At 38.3% G+C, this 20,924-nt stretch overlaps 1 protein-coding gene across 1 annotated transcript in view; it reads left to right on the top strand.

Moving 5' to 3' along the window:
* b4galt2 (UDP-Gal:betaGlcNAc beta 1,4- galactosyltransferase, polypeptide 2) overlaps positions 1–20,924 on the top strand; it is a 191,101-nt gene that overhangs the window by 23,052 nt on the left and 147,125 nt on the right. Inside the window, exon 2 of the mRNA XM_062993906.1 lies at positions 10,144–10,585. Within this exon, the coding sequence (XP_062849976.1) occupies positions 10,249–10,585 (337 nt within the window). The 5' untranslated portion in view covers positions 10,144–10,248. The remainder of the gene's footprint in view (positions 1–10,143; positions 10,586–20,924) is intronic.

The following is a 20,924-nucleotide window of genomic DNA, read 5'->3' as shown; positions in this document are numbered from 1 at the left end:
TATATATATATATATATATTTATTTATGTTATTTTTTCAGTTTTGAGGAAAAAGAATATCATGGGGCTCTACCTGTTGGTCAACCTTGGCTTTTCATATCTTATTTTTTTTAAACAGTTTACATTCACTTGGCAGAACTCTAAGCGTTGGATTTAAGAACTAATTAATAATGGATTGTGTCAGGGCCACTGCTTAGTCTGCTTATAATTAAATTTTGAAGATGCTGTACTTGTTGTGTTGCCAGTTCACTCTAAGGGCTTGCTTGTATAAATTTGTAATGCTTTTTTATTCCTTTTGCCTCCATTAGGTTATGACTTGAGTTTTGTGTTAATTATGCATTAGATGTGGTACTATTTCTGTGCCAGTCCTCTAAAGGCCCATCAAAAGCAGAGTTTCTTTCAGGGTACCATTGTTTGTTAGTTTTGCCAGTAGAAGTGGTTCAGCACTTTTAAAATAAGGGTTCTTTATTTGTTGTTTGTATGGCTATTTGATAATTAATTTTAAAAAATCCCATCTGTGCTAATTAGTGCTGCTTTTTCCTAGTGTAATTTGTATAAATGTTTAACAGGGAAGGTCACATCCGTAGCCAATAGTGGAGATAATAGTGGGATAAAAGGAATAGAATCTGTGAAAACTGGTGGAACAATAGGGCCAGCTGCTCAATCCACCAGCATGTGAGAACCTAATTCTTAGAATAAAATATATAAAGAAAAGCAACTCAGTACAATCCAAGAGTGGCTATACAAAGATTGAAGCAGCCACTTTACCTACTGCACCCAGCATGGATTCATATGTTGGGCCTGCACAACAAAGGACTCTGTGGAAGCTTCTAGAACCCCTAATATGACAGTATAACTAAAAGGGAGAACTATGAGGTAACACAGCAATGAGGGCTCTCTATCATCAACAAACCTGAGTGATCGATGACACTCTATATCGATCATCATTCTATAGTAAAAAAATATGATTTACAAAGCCCACAAGACAGCCGCCGGTCTTCCTGGGAGTGGGCATCTCAGCACATTTAGTCCAAGGCCAGACTGTTTAATTCATTTGACCTACAGGCCTCTGTAAGCACATTAAATATTCATGTCCAGCTCAATTAGAGACTAAACAAGTCTGGCTATTATGGAAGCGTGGCTGAGAAAAAGCCCCACTGTCTGAAAAGAATAACAGCTTGACCTAGACCATGGTCGTCATGCACGGTGCCGTGTTTGGTGAAAAACAAACACAGGGTCCCAACGTTCAAGCATGGTAGCATCTGTCCAGCTGCTTTAGCTGAGCCAATGTTTGGTCCTGGACCAGGACAATTAACCCAAGACAATTAACATGAGTAACATTGGAATGGCTAAAGAAGGGGGGAAAATGCAGTCCGGACCTCGAATCCATTGAGATGCAGTGGCGGCATCCTAAAAGAGCATCACATAAACGAATGCCCTCAAACGTACAAACTAAATCTATGTTGTGAGGATGATTGGACCAAATTGCCAAAAGTTAATAATAGTAGAATCTACGTACATAAGTATTTAAAATTGCTAAGCAGTAGAAGGAATAATATAACAGCTATTTAATGTTTTACTTTATTACCTATATTGATCTTCGTAAACATATTCCAATTTCTAATTTGATGGGGTGAAACAAGTCTTTTAAGTTTGTGGAACGATCGAAAACACTTGTTATGGAACTTTTTACAACTGATACTATTTTGATTGGGTATTATAGAAATATCATAAAAATAAAAGCTGTCATTAATGAGCAACAGTGGATTCAGATTTGGCACTTTTCTGGAAAAAAACTGAAGAAGCAAATAGTGCAATAGTTTAAGAACAATGTTTAAAATTGCATGATTTTACTACCAACAGTACATCTTATTATTGAAAGACACAAAAAATCAGTACATTATAATCAGTGAGCCTTTACAGTTCAGTATTGGTTTTTTCAACTGGTTATTAAATGTGGAAAATTGGCTACACCTCAGTTTATTTATTTGTTTATTAAGTCGGTGAGGATTACACAATTGTTTTTTAGGCCCTGATATATAAAACTGTAGAATAAAGAATCGACTTCAGTAATTACAAGGAGTGTCCGAATACTTTTGACCATACGTCGTACATTAAGGTGAATTTCACCTGAATATACTATAGCTTTTATGTAAATATGACATCACCCAGAACAAACTTCTTGAGCTGTAGCCAGGGGTCGTTCTTCACACCGGGACTCAAACCCATAAAAATAACTTTGAGCTGTTTCTTTCTTCTTCTTGGCTTGGTTTCACTTTCATCCCAGACTCTGTATTGACCCGTTTAGGAAGGTGAGGTGGTCGAAGCTGCCTGCACAGAGCTGTAATGCGATATATGGATCTATTTTTTTGTGATGTGTGATATGGATCTATCCCACCCTGAAGAGTTTTCAGATATGAAGAAAACTTTTTATGGCTGTTTAACTAATGCCACCCTCACCTTCAAGTCGCTCTAATAACAGTTTATGATCAGCCGTGTCAAAGGCTGCGGTGAGAACCAGTAAAATGAGGACTGCACGTCTTCCAGAACGTCTAATTAAGAGTAAGTCGTTCAGTACCGCCGAATGTGTTGATGTGCTCTGAAACCTGACTGAAACTTGTGAAACAAATTATGATCTTTTTTTGGAATGTGTTGTGGAGAAAAGAGTTTGCATATAATTGTTGTCTGTTTTTTTTATTTTACTTTTTATTTTATTATTTTAACTCTAGAGCTGAAACTCGGACATAAAGCTTTTTTTTACTGTTTAAATTCTTCTAAACCTTCTCATTTCTTTTGACATCATTTTTGAATTATGTTTTTATTTTGTATTAATACTTTTATAACCTAATCAGATACTATCAGATGTTATTATTGGTATTATTATTATTATTGTTATTATTATTATTTTCTTTTTTATTATTTTATTATAGTTATTATTTCTTTTTTATTTTATTATAGTTACTTCTTTTTTATTTTTTTATTGTTTTATTATTGTTATTATTTTTATTTTATTATTATTATTATTATTATTATATTTTGTATTTTATTATTGTTATTATTTTTATTATTATATTATTTTTTATGATTATTTTATTATTTTTTATTATTATATAATTTTTTATTATTATTGTTATTATATTTTTATTTTATTGTTTATTTTATTATTATTTTGTTTTATTTTTTATTTAATTATTTTATTATTGTTATTATTTTATTTTTTAGTTTATTATTATTATTATTTCATTTTTTATTATTATTTTTTAAACAACCATATTTCTATCAAATAAAACAGCAGGTGACGAAATGCTTATACATTTCTTTTTAAATCACAGAAACTTTAACGATTGGTCTGTTTGTTTATGTTAGAAATCTCTAACACTTTGGCTAAGGGTATGGGCCCGCTGGGTGTTTGCATTTCCACAAGGGATCCTGGGAAAAAAAGAGTCTGAAGTGTGATTAAAACAGGAGCACTTGACATCATCAATAAAATATGTGTTTTAAAGCTTTTCAAATGCTATTATGTAATATGTGTTCATCTTTTAAAACGAGTCCCTGTGCAGACCTTTACTACACAGAACCCTTCAGCAGTCTGGTGTTATATATTGTTGAGGGCAACGTAAACCAAGAGTGATGTCCGTCCACTGGGCTAAATAACCACTGCTTTTATTTTAAATGGCCTTTCGATTAGTCAGACTTTTTCACCTACACCTTTTGCTTCTTTGTAGGGGTTATTTTTATGCTTTCAAAACAATAATAATAATAATAAAATAATAGGTAGAACCCCATAATGTCACTTCTACTCCTTGCCATGAGTACTTTCAGGCTTACTCAAAGTTATAACTTGGGCCCTACTAAATTCACGGATCTCGTTTTTCAAAAATCACAGATTTCACGATTTGTAAAGAAAAGTGACACATTTCACTGCAGTCATTAAATAACACTCATAAATGTAATAGCTACAATACACGGCACAGCTACCTTAACGGTTGAATGTAAACCTAGAACATCCAGCGACGATGCAAGGCTCCATCTCAAATACAGTATACAGTATGCTATCCACATAATGCATCCACAGAATTGGGTTTTAAGCTTCTTTAGACTTCAACATCTTGGATATTTTGACTAAGCGATTGCTAACTGAATTGCCGTAGGATTGCTAGGATGCCTCATAGTGCAAATTAACCAGTAAACGTGAAACGGCTCAGGAAACGGCCCGTTTCACAGTCCGTGGGGCAATTTTCATTGCCGTGAATTGGGTAGTGCCTTAGTTATAAGTAATTTTAGTCATGAGAGGACTAACTTAATTTATTTCTAGCTAGAAAGCTTAGGCTGTGTTATTTGTTTGACAGAAAATAAGCAAGAACGTTTCCAATATCTAACCCATATGCGATTGCCGCTTGCATAGAGCGGCCAGACTGGGACGTCTATGCCCCGACGCTTCCAACAGGCATCCGTGCGTGAAATCGGGAGATTTTCCTACAGCGTTTCCTTTAGCGATCACTCCAGGAGAGAAATGAGAAAAGCTGTATAAATTGGATCTGGGCAGGGTGGGACCAGCCTTGTCTGTTTATCCTGCTTGTTCTGCTTGATTGGAAAAACCCATCAGTGATAAAATAACTCGCCATGAGGTTTTAGCCACTCCACGTTGATCTCTGTGCTGGTGCTATCAAGTCTATGATTACTGCGCAATCCGAAAGGAGTGTCTTTGTTTGTCGTGTGTTTCAATTTGTGGCCTTCAATGCTCACCAATCGGCTAATTATTAGAAATAAAATAGTATACTCTATTTTCTGTATGTGTATTTAGATTTTTACATCACTGGCCGCATTCTACACCATGTGCTGGGTACTAAGTAATAATAGTCCTATAATTGTGAGTAAAAGTAAATTAACCCTATAAATGACCAGTATTTTTGTACTGATTGCTAATAAACTAAATAAATATAATAAAATGCGATCTGATTGTTGTCACAATTGTAGACAAACACGATCTAACTAAACTAAAAACAGGCAAACAGTTTTATTAAACGTCTTTTATTAAGAGAATTGAGTAAAATTAAGTGAACGCTTGGATTTAATAACATATAGATCCCTTTTTAGCAGCAATCTGCTTAAAACCCCATCTGAATGTTTCCTTTAGCTTCAAATAACATTTAATACTCGCTCAGGTGGCGCAGCGGTAAAACACGCTAGCACACCAGAGCTGGGGTTTCTGATACATCGTATCGAATCTCAGCTCTGCCATCCGTCTGGGCTCTGCGGCCACATGAACAACGATTGGCTGTTGTTCAGGGTGGGATGAGCCGGACCAGGGTTCCTCATCACTGGTGCAATTACGACCTCTGCTGGATGCGCAGAGTTGAGGGTGTGGCTCTCCGTGCACAAGGCTGATCCGCATATGAACGTGTCTCATGCAGGTGAAAAGATGCAGTCGGTACTGCACACGTGTCAGAGGGGGCGTGTGTCAGGTGCGAAGCTCCTCAGTCAGCAGTGGAGGGTGGTATCGGTAGAGGTGAAGAATAACGCAATCAGGGTAATTGGATACGACTAGATTAGGGGGAATTTTGAACCCTGCGAATGGTCAGGACTCAGAATTTCAGTCAGAAATAACAAAATTTTTCTTTAGCTGATTTACTTGCGCACTTTGGGTCTATACTGGCTATCGCTGTCTTATACTTTCTGCATCATCCAATGTCTCTTCAGGTTGAGGTAATGGACTTCTGCCCTTCTGTTCTCCTGGATAATGTTTAGATACACCTCTGATTTGGCAACAAAGCAGCCCCAAAACATTATGGTCCTTCCACCATTAAAAAAATAAAATTTTAGTAAGGAATTTTGGACCCTGCGAATGGTCAGGACTCTAATTTGACAATTTCAGTCAGAAAAAACACAAATTTTCTTTAGCTGATTTACTTGTGCACTTTGGGTCTATGCTGTATATCACTGTCTATACTTTGTGCATCGTCCAACGTCTCTTCAGGTTGATAATGTTTAGGTACACCTCTGATTTGGCAGCAAAGCAGCCCCAAAACATTATGGCCCTACCTCATAGCTTACATGAGGTTTTGGTGTCGGAGCACTTTCATCTCATCTGTCCATAGAACGTTATCCCAGAAGCATTGTGGACCATAAGATGGTCTGGTGCAAGCGTAAAATGGGCTACAGATGTTTTTGCAGTTTGTAGAGTCCTCAGTAAGTGTTTTGCTGTTACCCTCGGGTCCTGCCTCATTTCTTTCAGGAATGCCGGCTCTGCTTTTAGTGATCTTACCAGGACGCCCACTGCTAAAGAGAGTAGCAACTCTAGACAATTTGTCTGACCGTGAATTGATGTACACCCGGGTCTTTAGCATCGCTTTTGTAGCCTGTTCCAGCTTCATGCGTCTCTCTAACACGTCTTCCGAGATCTTTTGAAAGTTTGCCTCGAGGCACGGTTCACATTAACCCATCTTTCTTGAAAGGAACAGATTTAAAGGATAGAAGAGAGAGGAAGCAGGCTTTGTTCGCCTTCATTCAACGAGCAAATCACCTCTGACACACACTTCCAATTTCATCTCTTTAACTGAGGCCGTGTTTATACTTGTTGTTTGGTTCCCCTGGTCCAGACCAACCAAGAAAATTATACATTGTTATATTGATAGATTGTAGGTCTATTTTGCTTAGCGTTCACACTCACAGACTTACAATCAAACCAAAATAAGTATTACATGTTTTGTGAGCCAGTCGTCAGTACAATGGACCACGCTGGGCTTAATGCACTACCTGCTGGAAACACAACAAGAGGTAGTAAATAGATAAAGGAATCAAAACAGCACCAGAAATTCCTTTTTTCAATGTTTTCAATGCATGTTTTCTTGCGACGTGTTTAGTATTCAAAATTTACACCAATATTATCCTTTACACACCATTCATAATCTTCTTTGACATTTGTTATTTTTATAATTATACACATATGTATCTTTTGTCTGAAATTATTAATTATAATACAGCTTCTATTATATACTGTATATTGATACCCATATCTAATTTTCTATTTTGTATATTATATTTATTCTTATATATTTGTATATGCTATTTCTAAGAATCTATATGTTATTACTTCTATTATTATTTTTAGCTTTAGTTTTAGTCCATGCCATACCTACCTACTTACCTACTGGTCTGTCCATCCATCCATCCATCCTTCCTTCTATCCATCCATCTATCCATCCATCCATCCACCCGTCTGTCTGTCTGTCTTTCTATCTATCTATGTATCTATCTACCTACCTACCTACCTACTTGTCTGTCTGTCTGTCTACCTATCTATCCATCCATCCACCATCCATTCATTCACCTGTCTATCTATCTATCTATCTATCTATCTATCTATCTATCTATCTATCTATCTATCTATCTATCTATCTATCTATCTATCTATCTATCCATCCACCCGTCTGTCTGTCTGTCTGTCTGTCTTTCTTTCTGGCAGTCTATCTATCTATCTATCTATCTATCTATCTATCTATCTATCTATCTATCTATCTATCTATCTATCCATCCATCCACCCGTCTGTCTGTCTGTCTGTCTGTCTGTCTTTCTTTCTGGCAGTCTATCTATCTATCTATCTATCTATCTATCTATCTATCTATCTATCTATCTATCTATCTATCTATCTATCTATCTATCCACCCGTCTGTCTGTCTGTCTTTCTGGCAGTCTATCTATCTATCTATCTATCTATCTATCTATCTATCTATCTATCTATCTATCTATCTATCTATCTATCTATCTATCTATCTATCTATCCACCCGTCTGTCTGTCTGTCTGTCTGTCTGTCTGTCTGTCTGTCTGTATGTCTACCTACCTACCTACTTGTTTGTATGTCTATGTATTTATCTATCTACCTACCTACTTGTCTGCCTGTCTATCTATCTATCTATCTATCTATCTATCTATCTATCTATCTATCTATCTATCTATCTATCTATCTATCTACTTGTCTGTCTATCTATCTGTCTGTCCGTCCGTCCGTCTTTCTATCTATCTATCTATCTATCTATCTATCTATCTATCTATCTATCTATCTATCTATCTATCTATCTATCTATCTCCATCCATCCATCCATCCATCCATCCACCTACCTGTCTATTCACCTACCTGTCTATTTGTCTATCTATTTAGTATCATATCTTGTGACATCACATCCTGTGTCTGGTTTGTTTAGATGCCTTTGGTTTGGATTGTGTGCTCACCTGAAATGATTTGCAACAGAAATTTGCTTAGAAATGGACCGTGTCCATTAGATTTCAAAAGGAGCGTCCACACTTCCAATCACGTCAGTGTTCATTTTAATCCAGCCAAAACTGCCAAGTAAAAAAACACTCTGAAATGTTGAATTGGTGCTGAAATCCAGTGCCCATTTAGTCCAAAGAGCAAAGAGCACGACACCTCATCGACTGATTGCTGGTACTGCTTGTTTAGTTAATTGTGAATGACTGGATTTTCGCCAGCTTGCTCATGTAATCATTATTATTATGATTATTATCATTATTATGTCAACCATTCATTCCTGACTCTAATTTACCACTTTCACTTGAATTGTTACACATCTGAATGGGCTCTCCACAGGACGCCAGGCTAATAACGGCTGCCTTTTAGTTCTTAGCATCTTGCTTCACTGAATGTATTCAAACCTACAACATAACCTGCTGTGCTGAAACGGATTTTGTCGTAAATCTCATCAGAGAGGTTGAATACATTTCAGTAATCTGATCATGAGAAACCTCCAAGTCTTCATGAATTATTACATTTCCTTGGTTATTTCACTCTGTTTGAATACGTTTGAATCATGAGTCTATACCCACGGAGAAGGCTTGCTTAGGGTTGGGCGAACAGTAAAGCTGATGACCGCACGTACATAACTGAGGGATATTTATTGACCATAATGGAACCTTGTGACTTGGTGAGTAGTACTGTCACCTTACAGCATGAAGGTCCTGAGTTTGATTCCCAGGTATAAGTATGTGTGTGAGGTCCTGGATGTCTGGGATCTGGGCAGTCTGGTGCTCTCATGTTTGTCAGATTTACTGGCGCTGCATTTTGGCTTCTGCCTGCATCTGGTTTCTCACCTCTAGGACCGGAGCTGCCCACCCCCAAATATAAACAAAGGCGCAGAGCTTGGGGGTTCTTGGTCATAGAAACTTATGGTGATCTGGGATGTTGGGTTGCTGTCGTTTTGTTTCTCTTGTCCGATCACTCAGGTTTGATGACGGTGGGGGGAGGTGAGCGCTGATGTCCTATGAAAGCCTTCATGACCTTGTTACCTGCTCGCTCTTCCTTTTAGTTATGACTGCGAGTTGAGACTGCATTGCCAACAATGCTGCTCCTGCTAGATGGGATGGTAACCTGGCGTGTTTGCACCAAAAATGTCCAGAACTTACAACGGACTTTATCACAGACTGAACTGAACAATGAAGAACTCCAATTTTGTTTTCTAGCTATGACTTTCAGTTCAATTTAATTTTGTGTTTGTATGATTTGTGTAAATCCTGTTTATTTAAAGTATCCTCCAGGCCACCCAAAGAGGATGGGTCCCTGCTGAATCTGGTTCCTCTCAAGGTTTCTTCCTGTAATTTTTAAGGGAGTTTTTTGCTTGCCACAGTCGCCCTCAGCTTGCTCAATAGGGATTTTTGGTCTGTTGGTCCTGGATTCTGTAAAGTTGCTTTGAGACAACAGCGCTATATAAATAGATTTGACTTGACTTGACGTGACGAAAACTCGAGTTTGCCCTGCAATGGACTGACGACCTGTCCCGAGTCTTTCCCAGTGAATCAGACCCATTGCGACCCTGAACAGACAAGGAATGAATAAATATGATCAAATTGAATACTGTATAGGCGGCACAGCAGTTCAAAACATGATGCACCCTTCACCATGCTTTACAGTTGGAAAACAATTTTCTTGAGGTGTGATTGGTAAATATGGTCTTTTGTAAAGTCATTTTGAGCAATGTGTTGTATTTATTTATTTATTAGTTTGATGTCCTCTATACTGTATATCTCTAATAGTGAATGCATACATTATGTGCTCCTGGTGTTTCCTTTGCAGGATCTCTACAACTGTTCTATACACTTCACTAAAATGTGTTTAAATTTTGTGTTCCAAGATCTTTCCAAGTTGCCACCAAGACGTGAAGCGAGGCAGGACAAAGTGAGGCAGGAGCAGCCGCCGAGCGGACGCCCCTAGCAGCGGGCGCCGCCTGCCCTCGACCATGAGCCGGCTGATGCTGGGCCGCACCCTGGAGCGGATCTGCAAGGCTGTTCTTCTCCTTTGCCTCATCCACTTTCTCATCATGATGATCCTCTACTTTGACGTGTACAGCCAGCGCTTCGACATCTTCAGCCGCTTCAACAACGGCCGCGGGGCCAACGCCTCACGCTGGCCCCACCACTCGTACTACAACTACTCCAGCGCCAGGCCTAACACTACATTCACGAGCTACGTGCCTGCTTCTGACCAGCTGCCACCCAGCACCAATCCTGAGACCAACCACACCAGGCCAACACCCAAACCTATTCCTCCCTGCCCAGAGGTGCCACCTGGATTAGGTAGGTGATGCTGTTTTTGTTTAAGCTACTTTTTTGGGGGCATCCCCAATGCAGTTTTACAAATCTACACTACATGGCCAAAAGTATGTGGACGCCTGATCATAAGCTTGTTGGGAAAAAAATATGCATTAATATACATAGAATGTGCAGCTTCTTTGTTGTTTGTTTGTTATGGACTTATTAAAATACCTCAGAGATGCTTCACCCTTTATACTCCCATCAATTGCCTTGCATCCTTGAATCCACCGTCAATGGAGATTTCTTAGCTGGAACAAAGGAACTGGTCTAAACCAGCTAGAACTGGGTTTTGAATGTCATACAATACAATTGAGCAGTAGCCTTCCATTGTAGCAGTATTCTTGGGATGTTGGAATATTATAATGTGTGCCCATTCAGTCAAAAGGGCTTTTTTTTTTGTATCCCAAACGTTTGCTTTTGGGTTTAGATCATGGCTATGTGCAGGCCAGTGGAGTTTCTCTGATTCTTTATTCCAGCTTCGGTTGACTTTGGATCAAAGTTCCTCCTGAAAATTCATGACGCCAATCAGACGGTCAAGATTGCCAGTTCATGCAGCAGAAAAGCATCCCCACATCATCATTGACCCACCTCCATGCCTTGCTTTTCTTGTGCAGACAAGTTGTTTATCCATATGGCCAAACATTTCCAAGTTTGATTGGTCACTCTGTAGCACAGTGTCCCAGAACTCCAAATACAAATTCTCTCTACATTTCCTTCTTGGTCATTTTCTCTAGCTTCTTGGTCAAGCGTGGAATGTATCATAGAGTCCAGAATTTAGTCTTTGGTTAATTGCCACTGACATATTTGTTCCAGCCTTTGTCAAGTCATCCTGTAAGTCTTTTGCATTTAAATAGTTTTTTTTCCCCTCTTTTGTTGTCCTGATTTCCCAATGATAGGGACTCTGGATGACATCTCCCACGTCTAGGAAATTTGGAATTTCCAGATGATACTCTCAGTGTTGTCTCTAGAAATGTTCAAGGTTCTGGAAATCTTTATTATGCCCATTGCCCCTTTTTGGCAGCTCCTTAGTTTTCACCATGGTTGCAACATACCTTGAACACTTAAATCATGAATTAATGGTTGTTTTTAAGTTCCCAATGAGTAAATAATGTTGTAACCCAACCTTAGGTCATACAGACTAGCAGTAGTTTACACTGATCAGCCATAACATTAAAACCACCTCCTTAAAACCACTTTGTAGTTCTGCAATTACTGACTGTAGTCCATCTGTTTCTCTACATACCTTTTTAGCTGCTTTCATCCTGTTCTTCAATAGTCAGGACCCCCACATGACCACTACAGAGCAGGTATTATTTAGGTGGTGGGTCATTCTCTGCACTGTAGTGACACTGACATGGTTGTGGTGTGTTAGTGTGTGTTGTGCTGGTATGAGTGGATAAGACACAGCAGCACTGCTGGAGTTTTTAAATACCTCACTGTCACTGCTGGACTGAGAATAGTCCACCAACCACAAATATCCAGCCAACAGCGCCCCGTGGGCAGCGTCCTGTGACCACTGATGAAGGTCTAGAACATGACCAATTTAAACAGCAGCGATAGATGAGCGATCATCTCTGACTTTACATCTACAAGGTGGACCAACTAGGTAGGAGTGTCTAATAGAGTGGACAGTGAGTGGACACTGTATTTTAAAGCTCCAGCAGCACAACACACACTAACACACCACCACCATGTCAGTGTCACTGCAGTGCTGAGGAAGATCCACCACCTACATAATACCTGCTCTGTGGTGGTCCTGTGGGGGTCCCGACCAGTAAAGAACAGGGTGAAAGCAGGCTAAAACGGTATGTAGAGAAACAGATGGACTACAGTCAGTAATTGTAGAACTACAAAGTGCTTCTATATGATAAGTGGAGATGATAAAATGGACAGTGTGTGTAGAAACCAGGAGGTGGTTTTAATGTTATGACAGTCCTTCACAATGTCAGCTTCCTTTATCTGTGCTAAAGCTCTATTGTACTGTATTCAGACTCCCAACAATGTATGTTATCATATTTCTAAATGTCATGTAATGTGTATGCAGTTTTTTTTTCCCTGAGTCTTTGTGCTAATGTTTCTGGCACAGTTAGCCTGTTGACTTTTAGTTGCTAGGTTTTTCTATACATGCTATACTTGTGTTTCTGTAAACAATTCATATTTACACACGTTTTAGTTTATTTTGTTGGTTGTTGTGTCTGGGAGCTTTTGTTATGTCTGCTTTGAGGGATTTACTCTTTGTAGTTCTGTGAGACAGATGTTTGTATTATTGGAGTTAAGAACGGTGCTGTATGCTATTTTCATGGACGTGACATCAAGGGATGGTTGACTCTTGAGAGATTTTCTGTAAAAAGGGAGGGAAGATAACATTTCAGTTATTTGCTGATAATGTTCTGAAGCGGTCGTTTAACCTAAGGTGACCATGTGTCCTCTTTTTTGGACCTAAAAATTAGTCCAGGATTCAACACGCTATTCTTTGTGTGTTTTTGCTCTGATTTAGCCTTTCTCTTCAGGTCCCGGCTAGGGCTGTCGCGGTGACAGAATTTCCCCTTGCGGTATTCAGACTGTCTCAATATCGCGGTATGCGGTTATATCGCCATTTTTTTGTTGTTTTTGAAAATTACTTAATTGATCTGGATTTTAGAGCTATATAAACAAGCTTTATTGTTAGGCTATGATTCGATATATTATTGCTTTATAATGACAAAGATGAGACGGCTTTAAGACCAATGAAATGCGTGTTTAGGCTATTGTTAAATACAGAACAGAGCAGGGATGCGCGTCTTTTCTCTATTAAAAAAAGGTTTAAATTAGCTTCTAGCCTAGGTTAGATATACACTGTGAAACAAAAAAAAAGTGTTTAGGCTAAATATTTTAAATGCACATCTAATCAAAATATGGTAAAAAAATAGAATAAAGAATAAAGTCTGTAAGAGTTTAAACCTGCGTTATCATGCGCGCTAGACGAACCAACATGTTCACCTGATGTGTTTTAGAGAGGATCTGAGTGGGGTAGCGATGTTCCCGGCGGCACTAAAACTCTCTCTGATGGTGCTCGTTGCATTAATACACTGTAGATGTACTGAACCTGCATGCGACTTTAGAGATCAGAGAAAGTCTAGCCTGGTTATCGCGCCACTATTAACCATCTATTTAGTAGATATAATTAACATAACAATATATACTACATTTCAAGTTATTATTCGTTTCAATACATTTTTATTCAACGAAAAAATGCATTTAAATCATTCCAGCAAGCCAGCAAGAGAGAATCTGCAGGCTGCAATGCCATATTAACCGTCATTAAGTGTTTTAGTACGCCGAGGCTGTTTGAATATAGTCTAAATTACAAGTATTTATTGAGTGTGAACTCAATTTAATCATTAATAAACTTGCCTATAATTCCTGTTGCGATTGTTTACATTTTAAAACACAAAGCCTGACACTGACGCAGCAACGCATGAGAACAGGTTGCGGGAAAATGTCGCTCCTAGCTCATTTTCATTATGAATTTATTTAACATTTATTACGCATGAATGTAAGCGTATAAAACAAGATGGACCTGCAACAATAAAAAAAAGGAGAAGAAAGAAAGAAAAAACTTGAATATCGCGGTGTTGCGGTTGTCCAGCATGCCCTGCGGTTGGCTGGTCTATACCGCGATATTTCAAAATTGCGGTTAGCGCGACAGCCCTAGTCCCGGCTTCTCTTTTCTTTAAAAAATGCCCAAATTTAAATAAAAATTCACAGGCGAATTACAGAGGAAGGGACCTTGGGAAGCACAATGCATGACCTGTCCAATAAAGGTGCTAGTTCACCAAAACACCAAACTGCACCTAAAGGAGAGAGAGTGTGTCACGTAAATGACGAATTTTGTGACACTGGGTAACACAGAAGACGCTGTTACTGCTGCAGAGGGAGTTTTTGCATTTCACACCACCAAGCATCAACAGCTCCAGATCAATGGACTGCACTTCTGCCTTGTATTAAGTGTTTAACCTGCATTTTAATGTGTCACAGCTGACTGTAAAGCTAAAGCAATCAGAACTAGCACCTTTAAAACCCTTCCCAGTATGAGACATCAGGATCTTGTTAGTTACCATGAGAATGACAAGCCGACCAAAAACAAACAAGAATTTGTATGTACCAGTCATATCTGTGTAAATGTTGAGTGTAAGGTTGCGGGTACTAGAAGTTCATTCATTGGTTGGTTGGCTGGGGTTACTCGGAAATACAATTTATCGTTCCATTTATATGTGGATGACACTCAGATTTATCTGCCTCTGAAACCCAATGTCTTCGTTAAGCTGCTTCAGCAACTGTCTTAATGATATAACAGTCTGGATGGCCAGCAACTTTTTACAATTAAATGAGCAGAAGTCAGAGATTCTTTTGCTTGGACCACCTAAATTGACAAACAATCTTGTTGGAAGACTTGGAGTCTTATCCAGCTATGTGAAAACTACAGTTAAAAATCTCGGCGTGATCTGTTGTTAGGAGCAGCTTTTACCAGCTCAGAGAAATTTCAAAAATCAAGGCATTTTTACCAGCTAAAGCCCTGGAACAGGTCATCCATGCTTTTATATCTTCTAGAATTGATTATTGTAATTAATTGTATCTGGGTATATGCAAGAAATCATTGTCATGTCTGCAGCTTGTACAAAATGCTGCTGCTAGAATGTTGACTGGAACGAGAAAAAGGGATCACATTACCCAGGTTCTGGCTTCACTTCACTGGCTTCCTGTTTCCTGCAGGATCCAATTTAAAATTCTTTTGTTTGTTTTTAAGGCGTTACATGGGCAAGCTCCATCATATATTTCAGAGTTACTTAGTTCTAACTTGGGATCTAGGTCTCTGAGATCTTCAGACCAGTTACTGCTGGCTGTTCCTCAGTCACGACTGACGCTGAAGGGTGATCGTGCCTTCTCAGTTGCTGCTCCAAAGCTATGGAATAGCCTTCCACTGAATATTAGGTCTGCTCCCTCTCTTACAGTCTTTAAATCAAGACTGAAACACACTTTTTTAATTGTCATTTAATTTTTAAGTGTTGTGCGATCTTGTTAAGTTTATTATGCTTATTATGTTTTAGTTTCTTAAATTGCTCGGTATTTTATATTTGTATTGTACAGCACTTTGGTTGACTGTAATTTTAAATGTGCTTTATAAATAAATTTTACTTATTTACTTTGCAGTATAAAATGCAAAGCCATTTGTAGGAACCCTGGAATGAAGCCACTGCTCCTTCGAATCAAAAGGATCAGGTTAAAGTGGTTTGGCCATCTCAGAAAAATACCCCTGGTTGGAATACCATTGGACAAAGACCATCTGGCTGGTCCAGGACCCGCTGAAGGGATTACAAGCCAATCTTACAGTTGGCATTGAAAACACTGGGCATTCACTAAAAAGAGCCAGAATTTGTGGCTGGTGTTGGAGAAGCCTCATGGCAAGGTGACCCTCACTAGAAGAAGCAGATGGAAAATGAAATGAGGCGAGATGCAACCCCAATTTTTGTATAGCACATGCATGAGAGGGTAATAGCGCAAACCACTCAAGGCATGCCTCACAATTCGCCTAGGGTAGAATGAGACACCAGGATCTTGTTGGAGACCATGAGAAGGACAAGCAGACCAAAACCATACAAAAATTTGTGTGTACCAATGAAATCAGTGTAAATGTCCTGACTTATGGTCGTAAGTGAAAGGTAGCAGGTACAAGAAATGAAGTTAATTCATTGGTTGGTTGGCTGGGGTTACTTTGCAGTATAAAATGCAAAGCCATTTGTAGGAACCCTGGAATGCAGCCACTACTCCTTCGAATCAGAAGGATCAGGTTTAAGTGGTTTGGCCATCTCACAAGAATACACAGGTTTGCTCCTACTAAAACTGTTTCAGATCCATCCCACTGGATAAAGACCATCTGGCTGATTCAGGATCTGCTGAAGGGATTACATGCCAATGGAAACACTGGGCATTCACCAGAAGGAGCCGGAATTCAGGCCGGTGTTGGAGAAGGCTGCTTCCAAAGAGACCCTCACCAGAAGGAGCAGATGGAAAATGAAATGAGGCGAGATGCAACCCCAGTTCTTGTGTGGCACATGCATGAGAGGGTGAAATTAATCAGAGTCTGATTAGGCAGACGTTTAAGTGGCGCAAACACTGGACAGTGAGCTAATAAGGCAAACCACTCAAGGCACAATTAAAAGGGTGCAATAAAAAAAGTAAAAAGAGGTCAATATTTAATTGTTTTTAATAAAATAATTCTCAGATATCTGTAAAATAAAAAATGATCAAGATTATAAAATACAATACATTTTAAATTATTAAAAATAAAAAATTGTGATTTTCTAGATAAAAATATATATCTGTAAATTGTCGTTGCCTAATTGTAACATTTAGTCTTTCTACAGCTTATTAAAACCAATCAAGTTAAATGTAATATTAAGCCTTATTATGTTTAGCCTGGCTCTCTACAACAGTCCCAGGTTCCCTTGTAACCCTTGGGAAATGATTGCCACCCCTGGGCTCGGGTCTAGTTAAAGCTAAGCATGAAGTTCATGTGGTCTGGCATGAACAGTTCTGGGACTCTCAAGTCCACCAGCCGGTCATTATTTATAGCTAAACGTGAAGGTTTAAAATGCTGCATAAGAAGAACGGGTTCACCGAACCAATCAAACCGCTAGTTACGCCTGAGAATGTGAGAAAAGTGACCGAGGTCGGGAGTGTATTCACGTCTGAAAAGTCTTGATTAGGCATTCTCTGTAGACTCTAATTAGTTTAAAAGTTGGTGCCCTGATTTGCTTTCTAGACTCAAATAAGAACCGCGAGAGCTACAGAGTCAGCATTCTTCTCAGTACGACCTATTTCATCTCAGATGCTGAAACTTTTTAACATTTGCAGTAAACTCAGAAGGGAACCGTCAGAGCCCTGTACGCCCTCAAATAAGGCCTGAGATAGTCTTAAAATAATATTTTGTGAGCACACGAGCAGTTCTGATTTTAACTACTCTTAATTTGACAATCAACAGCTAAACAAATACAAATATGAGCAAATAAATCCTTCATACCTGCCTATTCAATGTGTGTTGGAATATGAAGGGTTAAATTAAAGTAGCCTCTATGTCTCCCTATATAAGGTGAAAAAATGCCTTCACAGATTGAAATTCAGGCCCAGGCAATCTGCAGCACCCACAATATCTATTGTATCTCACAAACCATCAACAACAGGTGGGGCAATGGTAAATTACACTAACCATTAATGCTGGCATTCAGGGTTCAGATCCACAGTGGTGCTTTTAGCCGGTCAGGCATCTACATACAGACATGATTGGCTATGTCTGAAAAGGGTTTACAGCCAAGCTTACATACCATATGTTGTAGGTACCTAAGCTTGTCTTTTGGCCAAGCTGTAGGAGGAAGTTGTTGTCTAGCGGTTAAGGTACTGGACTAGTAATCAAAAGGTTGCTGGTTCAAGCCCCACCACTGCCAGGCTGCTGCTGTTGGGCCCTTAAGCAAGGCTTTTAACCCTCAATTGCTTAGATTGTATACTGTCACACTACTTTGGATACTTGCTTTGGATAAAGGCGTCTGCTAAATTTCAAAAATGTAAATATGTGCTTGTTTCCTGTAGATTTTAAAACATTTATGTACTGTAGCTTAAAGAAGTATTTTAAAAAGTAAAGATTTAAATCTTTACAAAGGGTAATAAAAAAAAAAATTAATATTAATAAAAAAAATGAAAAGGAATTTAAATTACTCAATATTTAATTGTTCTTAGTAAAATAGTATTAAAATAATAAAAATAATAATTAAATAATAAATTTTAAATTATTAAAAAATAATAAAAATAAAATAATTGTTAAAACAATGTGAAAACTATTACGTGTGATTTTCTAGATGAGAATAATGTTCTGTACATGGAACACGTTTACAGTTTCCCCACATTTTAAAGCATTTTTATTGTTTATTAGCGCTATATAATATATCAATAAAAAAAAATCAGTATTTATTTGTTCTCAGTAAAATTCATTTAAAACTTCTGTAAAATAATAGAAAAAAATAATACAAATAAAATACATTTTAAATGATTAAAAAATAATACAAATAAAATAATTGTTAAAACAATGTGAAAACTATTATGTGTGATTTTCTAGATGAGAATGTTTTGTACAGGGAACACGTTTACAGTTTCCGCACATTTTTATTGTTTATTAGCTCTATATAATATATAAATAAAAAAGAATTAAAAGGAATTAGAATTAATTAATATGTAATTGTTTTTAGTAAAATAATTTTGAAATATCTGTAAAATAATAATAATAAAATTCATTTTAAATGATTAAAAATAATAAAAACTTGTGTGAATAAAAAAAAAAATAAATAAAAGTTATGTGTGATTTTCTAGATGAGAATAATGTTTTGTACAGGGAACACGTCTATAGTGTCTGCACATTTTAACAGATTTTTATTGTTCATTAGCTCTATTTAATATACTATATTATATCTATATTTAATATTTTTTTGCTATTTTTTAAATGCATTTTTCTACCTTTTTTAGCGTAGCCAATTTGTCTTCCCTGAATACGTTCAGAGGGGGTGTATTTTTCTGACAAACGCTCCCTCCAAGGTGTGCACAGTCCTCTGATTTCTTCGTATTCGCCCTTACTTTAGTGGATTCTCATGTGAGGCCAGTTTTGCGCATGGAGAGTCACTCACTGATCTGATAGTGGCCAATTTTGTCTGCTGCAACTCGGGGAGTTTAGAATCCCAGCGCTGGTGTGTTGGCGAAATATCCCGCTGCATCACCTGGGCACCAATATTTTCTGTTTTCTTGTGTTAAAATTGTTTTTATCAGTGATGAATTTTACGTGATCAGTGCTGTATTATGTAGGAAGCACGGCACAGTATACATTATGCTCTGTTTGGCCAAGAAAATATTACAAACAGGCTGTTGATGGATGTATTTTTAAAACCATGCAGTTCCACTCCCTCCACCCGCGCCCCCCACTTATCAGGTAAGAAGCGCTGCAAGCGAAGTGATAAAAGGCCTGCGCGAAGTGGCGGTGCTGTGTTTCACAGTTTGCTTTTTTCAGCAATTACAGTAAAAAGTAAACTGTGGGACTTAATGAAAGCTAGTTGTGACCGTTCTGCACTTAGTTATTGTTTCACACTTTGGTAACAACAACAAAAGAAAAAACACTTGTTTTACATGTTTTACCACCACTTTATCCTAGCCAGGGTCGGGGTGGGTTTAGTTTCTCCGGAAAGCACACCCCAGATATGACAGGACTGCATCTCATATTGGCATTTCTCTTGAGCGATTATGCTCGGACATGCTGTGCTGATAGAACGTAGACAGGTCCTGGCAGGTAGGTATCTTTTATTTACAGTCCCTGACAGAAGTCTTGTCGCGTAAGGACATAGTAACTTAAAATGGTATATAACTTTATTTGTAATCAATCAATTGTTACAATAAATGGTTCACTTTAATGTCAAGGGCTTTCACATTAATAACTGGGTGCAAAATGAAACTGTCAAAAAGTGTCCTGATGTCCACAGCTTGGTAAAGCCCATAACATCTGTTTTTGCAAGGACAAAAGTCTTGTCGTGTCTTTAAATGATTCAACAAATCACAGATTAGAGCTTCTCCTGGGACAAATAATGTAATTAACACATTCCCAGGTGTGTATAAAAAGAACCCCAGCACACCAGACTTTCCTGTGAAGTGCAACCTGACCTCTGACAACATGCCAAAGATTCAACCACAAACCAAAGTGCTGATCATCAAGACCTTGAAGACCAAGTCTGCTGCTGAGGTGGCAGACATCTTTAATGTATCCAAACGTCAAGTGGAGAGAATAAGAAAAATATTTCAAGAAACTGGGGACGTTCATGACAAGCCCAGGTCAGGCAGACCCCTTAAGACAACTGTTCGAGAGGACCGTTTGTTGCTTCGACAGTCTAGGGCCAGCCCTTTTTCAACTGCAGCGGAGCTACATGAGAACTGGTCACCAGAAAACGCTGTATCTACAAGAACAGTTTGTCGAATTCTTTCACGCAGTGGTCTTCATGGCCGAATTAGTGCTCAGAAACCAGCATTAAACAGAAGACAACAAAAAAATCGTGTCGCATTTGCCAAGGCCCACAGCTTGCAGAAAGGATGGACAGTGGAAAAGTGGCAGAAGGTTGATTTTTCTGATGAATCATCCATTGAACTGCATCCCAATCGCCGCAAATACTGCAGAAGACCTGTTGGAACCCGCATGGACCCAAGATTCACCCAGAATCACCCAGTCAAGTTTGGTGGAGGAAAAATCATGGTTTGGTTA

This window comes from Trichomycterus rosablanca, chromosome 4 (genome assembly GCF_030014385.1).
Source record: "Trichomycterus rosablanca isolate fTriRos1 chromosome 4, fTriRos1.hap1, whole genome shotgun sequence".
NCBI classification, from domain to species: domain Eukaryota; kingdom Metazoa; phylum Chordata; class Actinopteri; order Siluriformes; family Trichomycteridae; genus Trichomycterus; species Trichomycterus rosablanca.
This window is presented reverse-complemented; position numbering and strand designations above follow the sequence as displayed.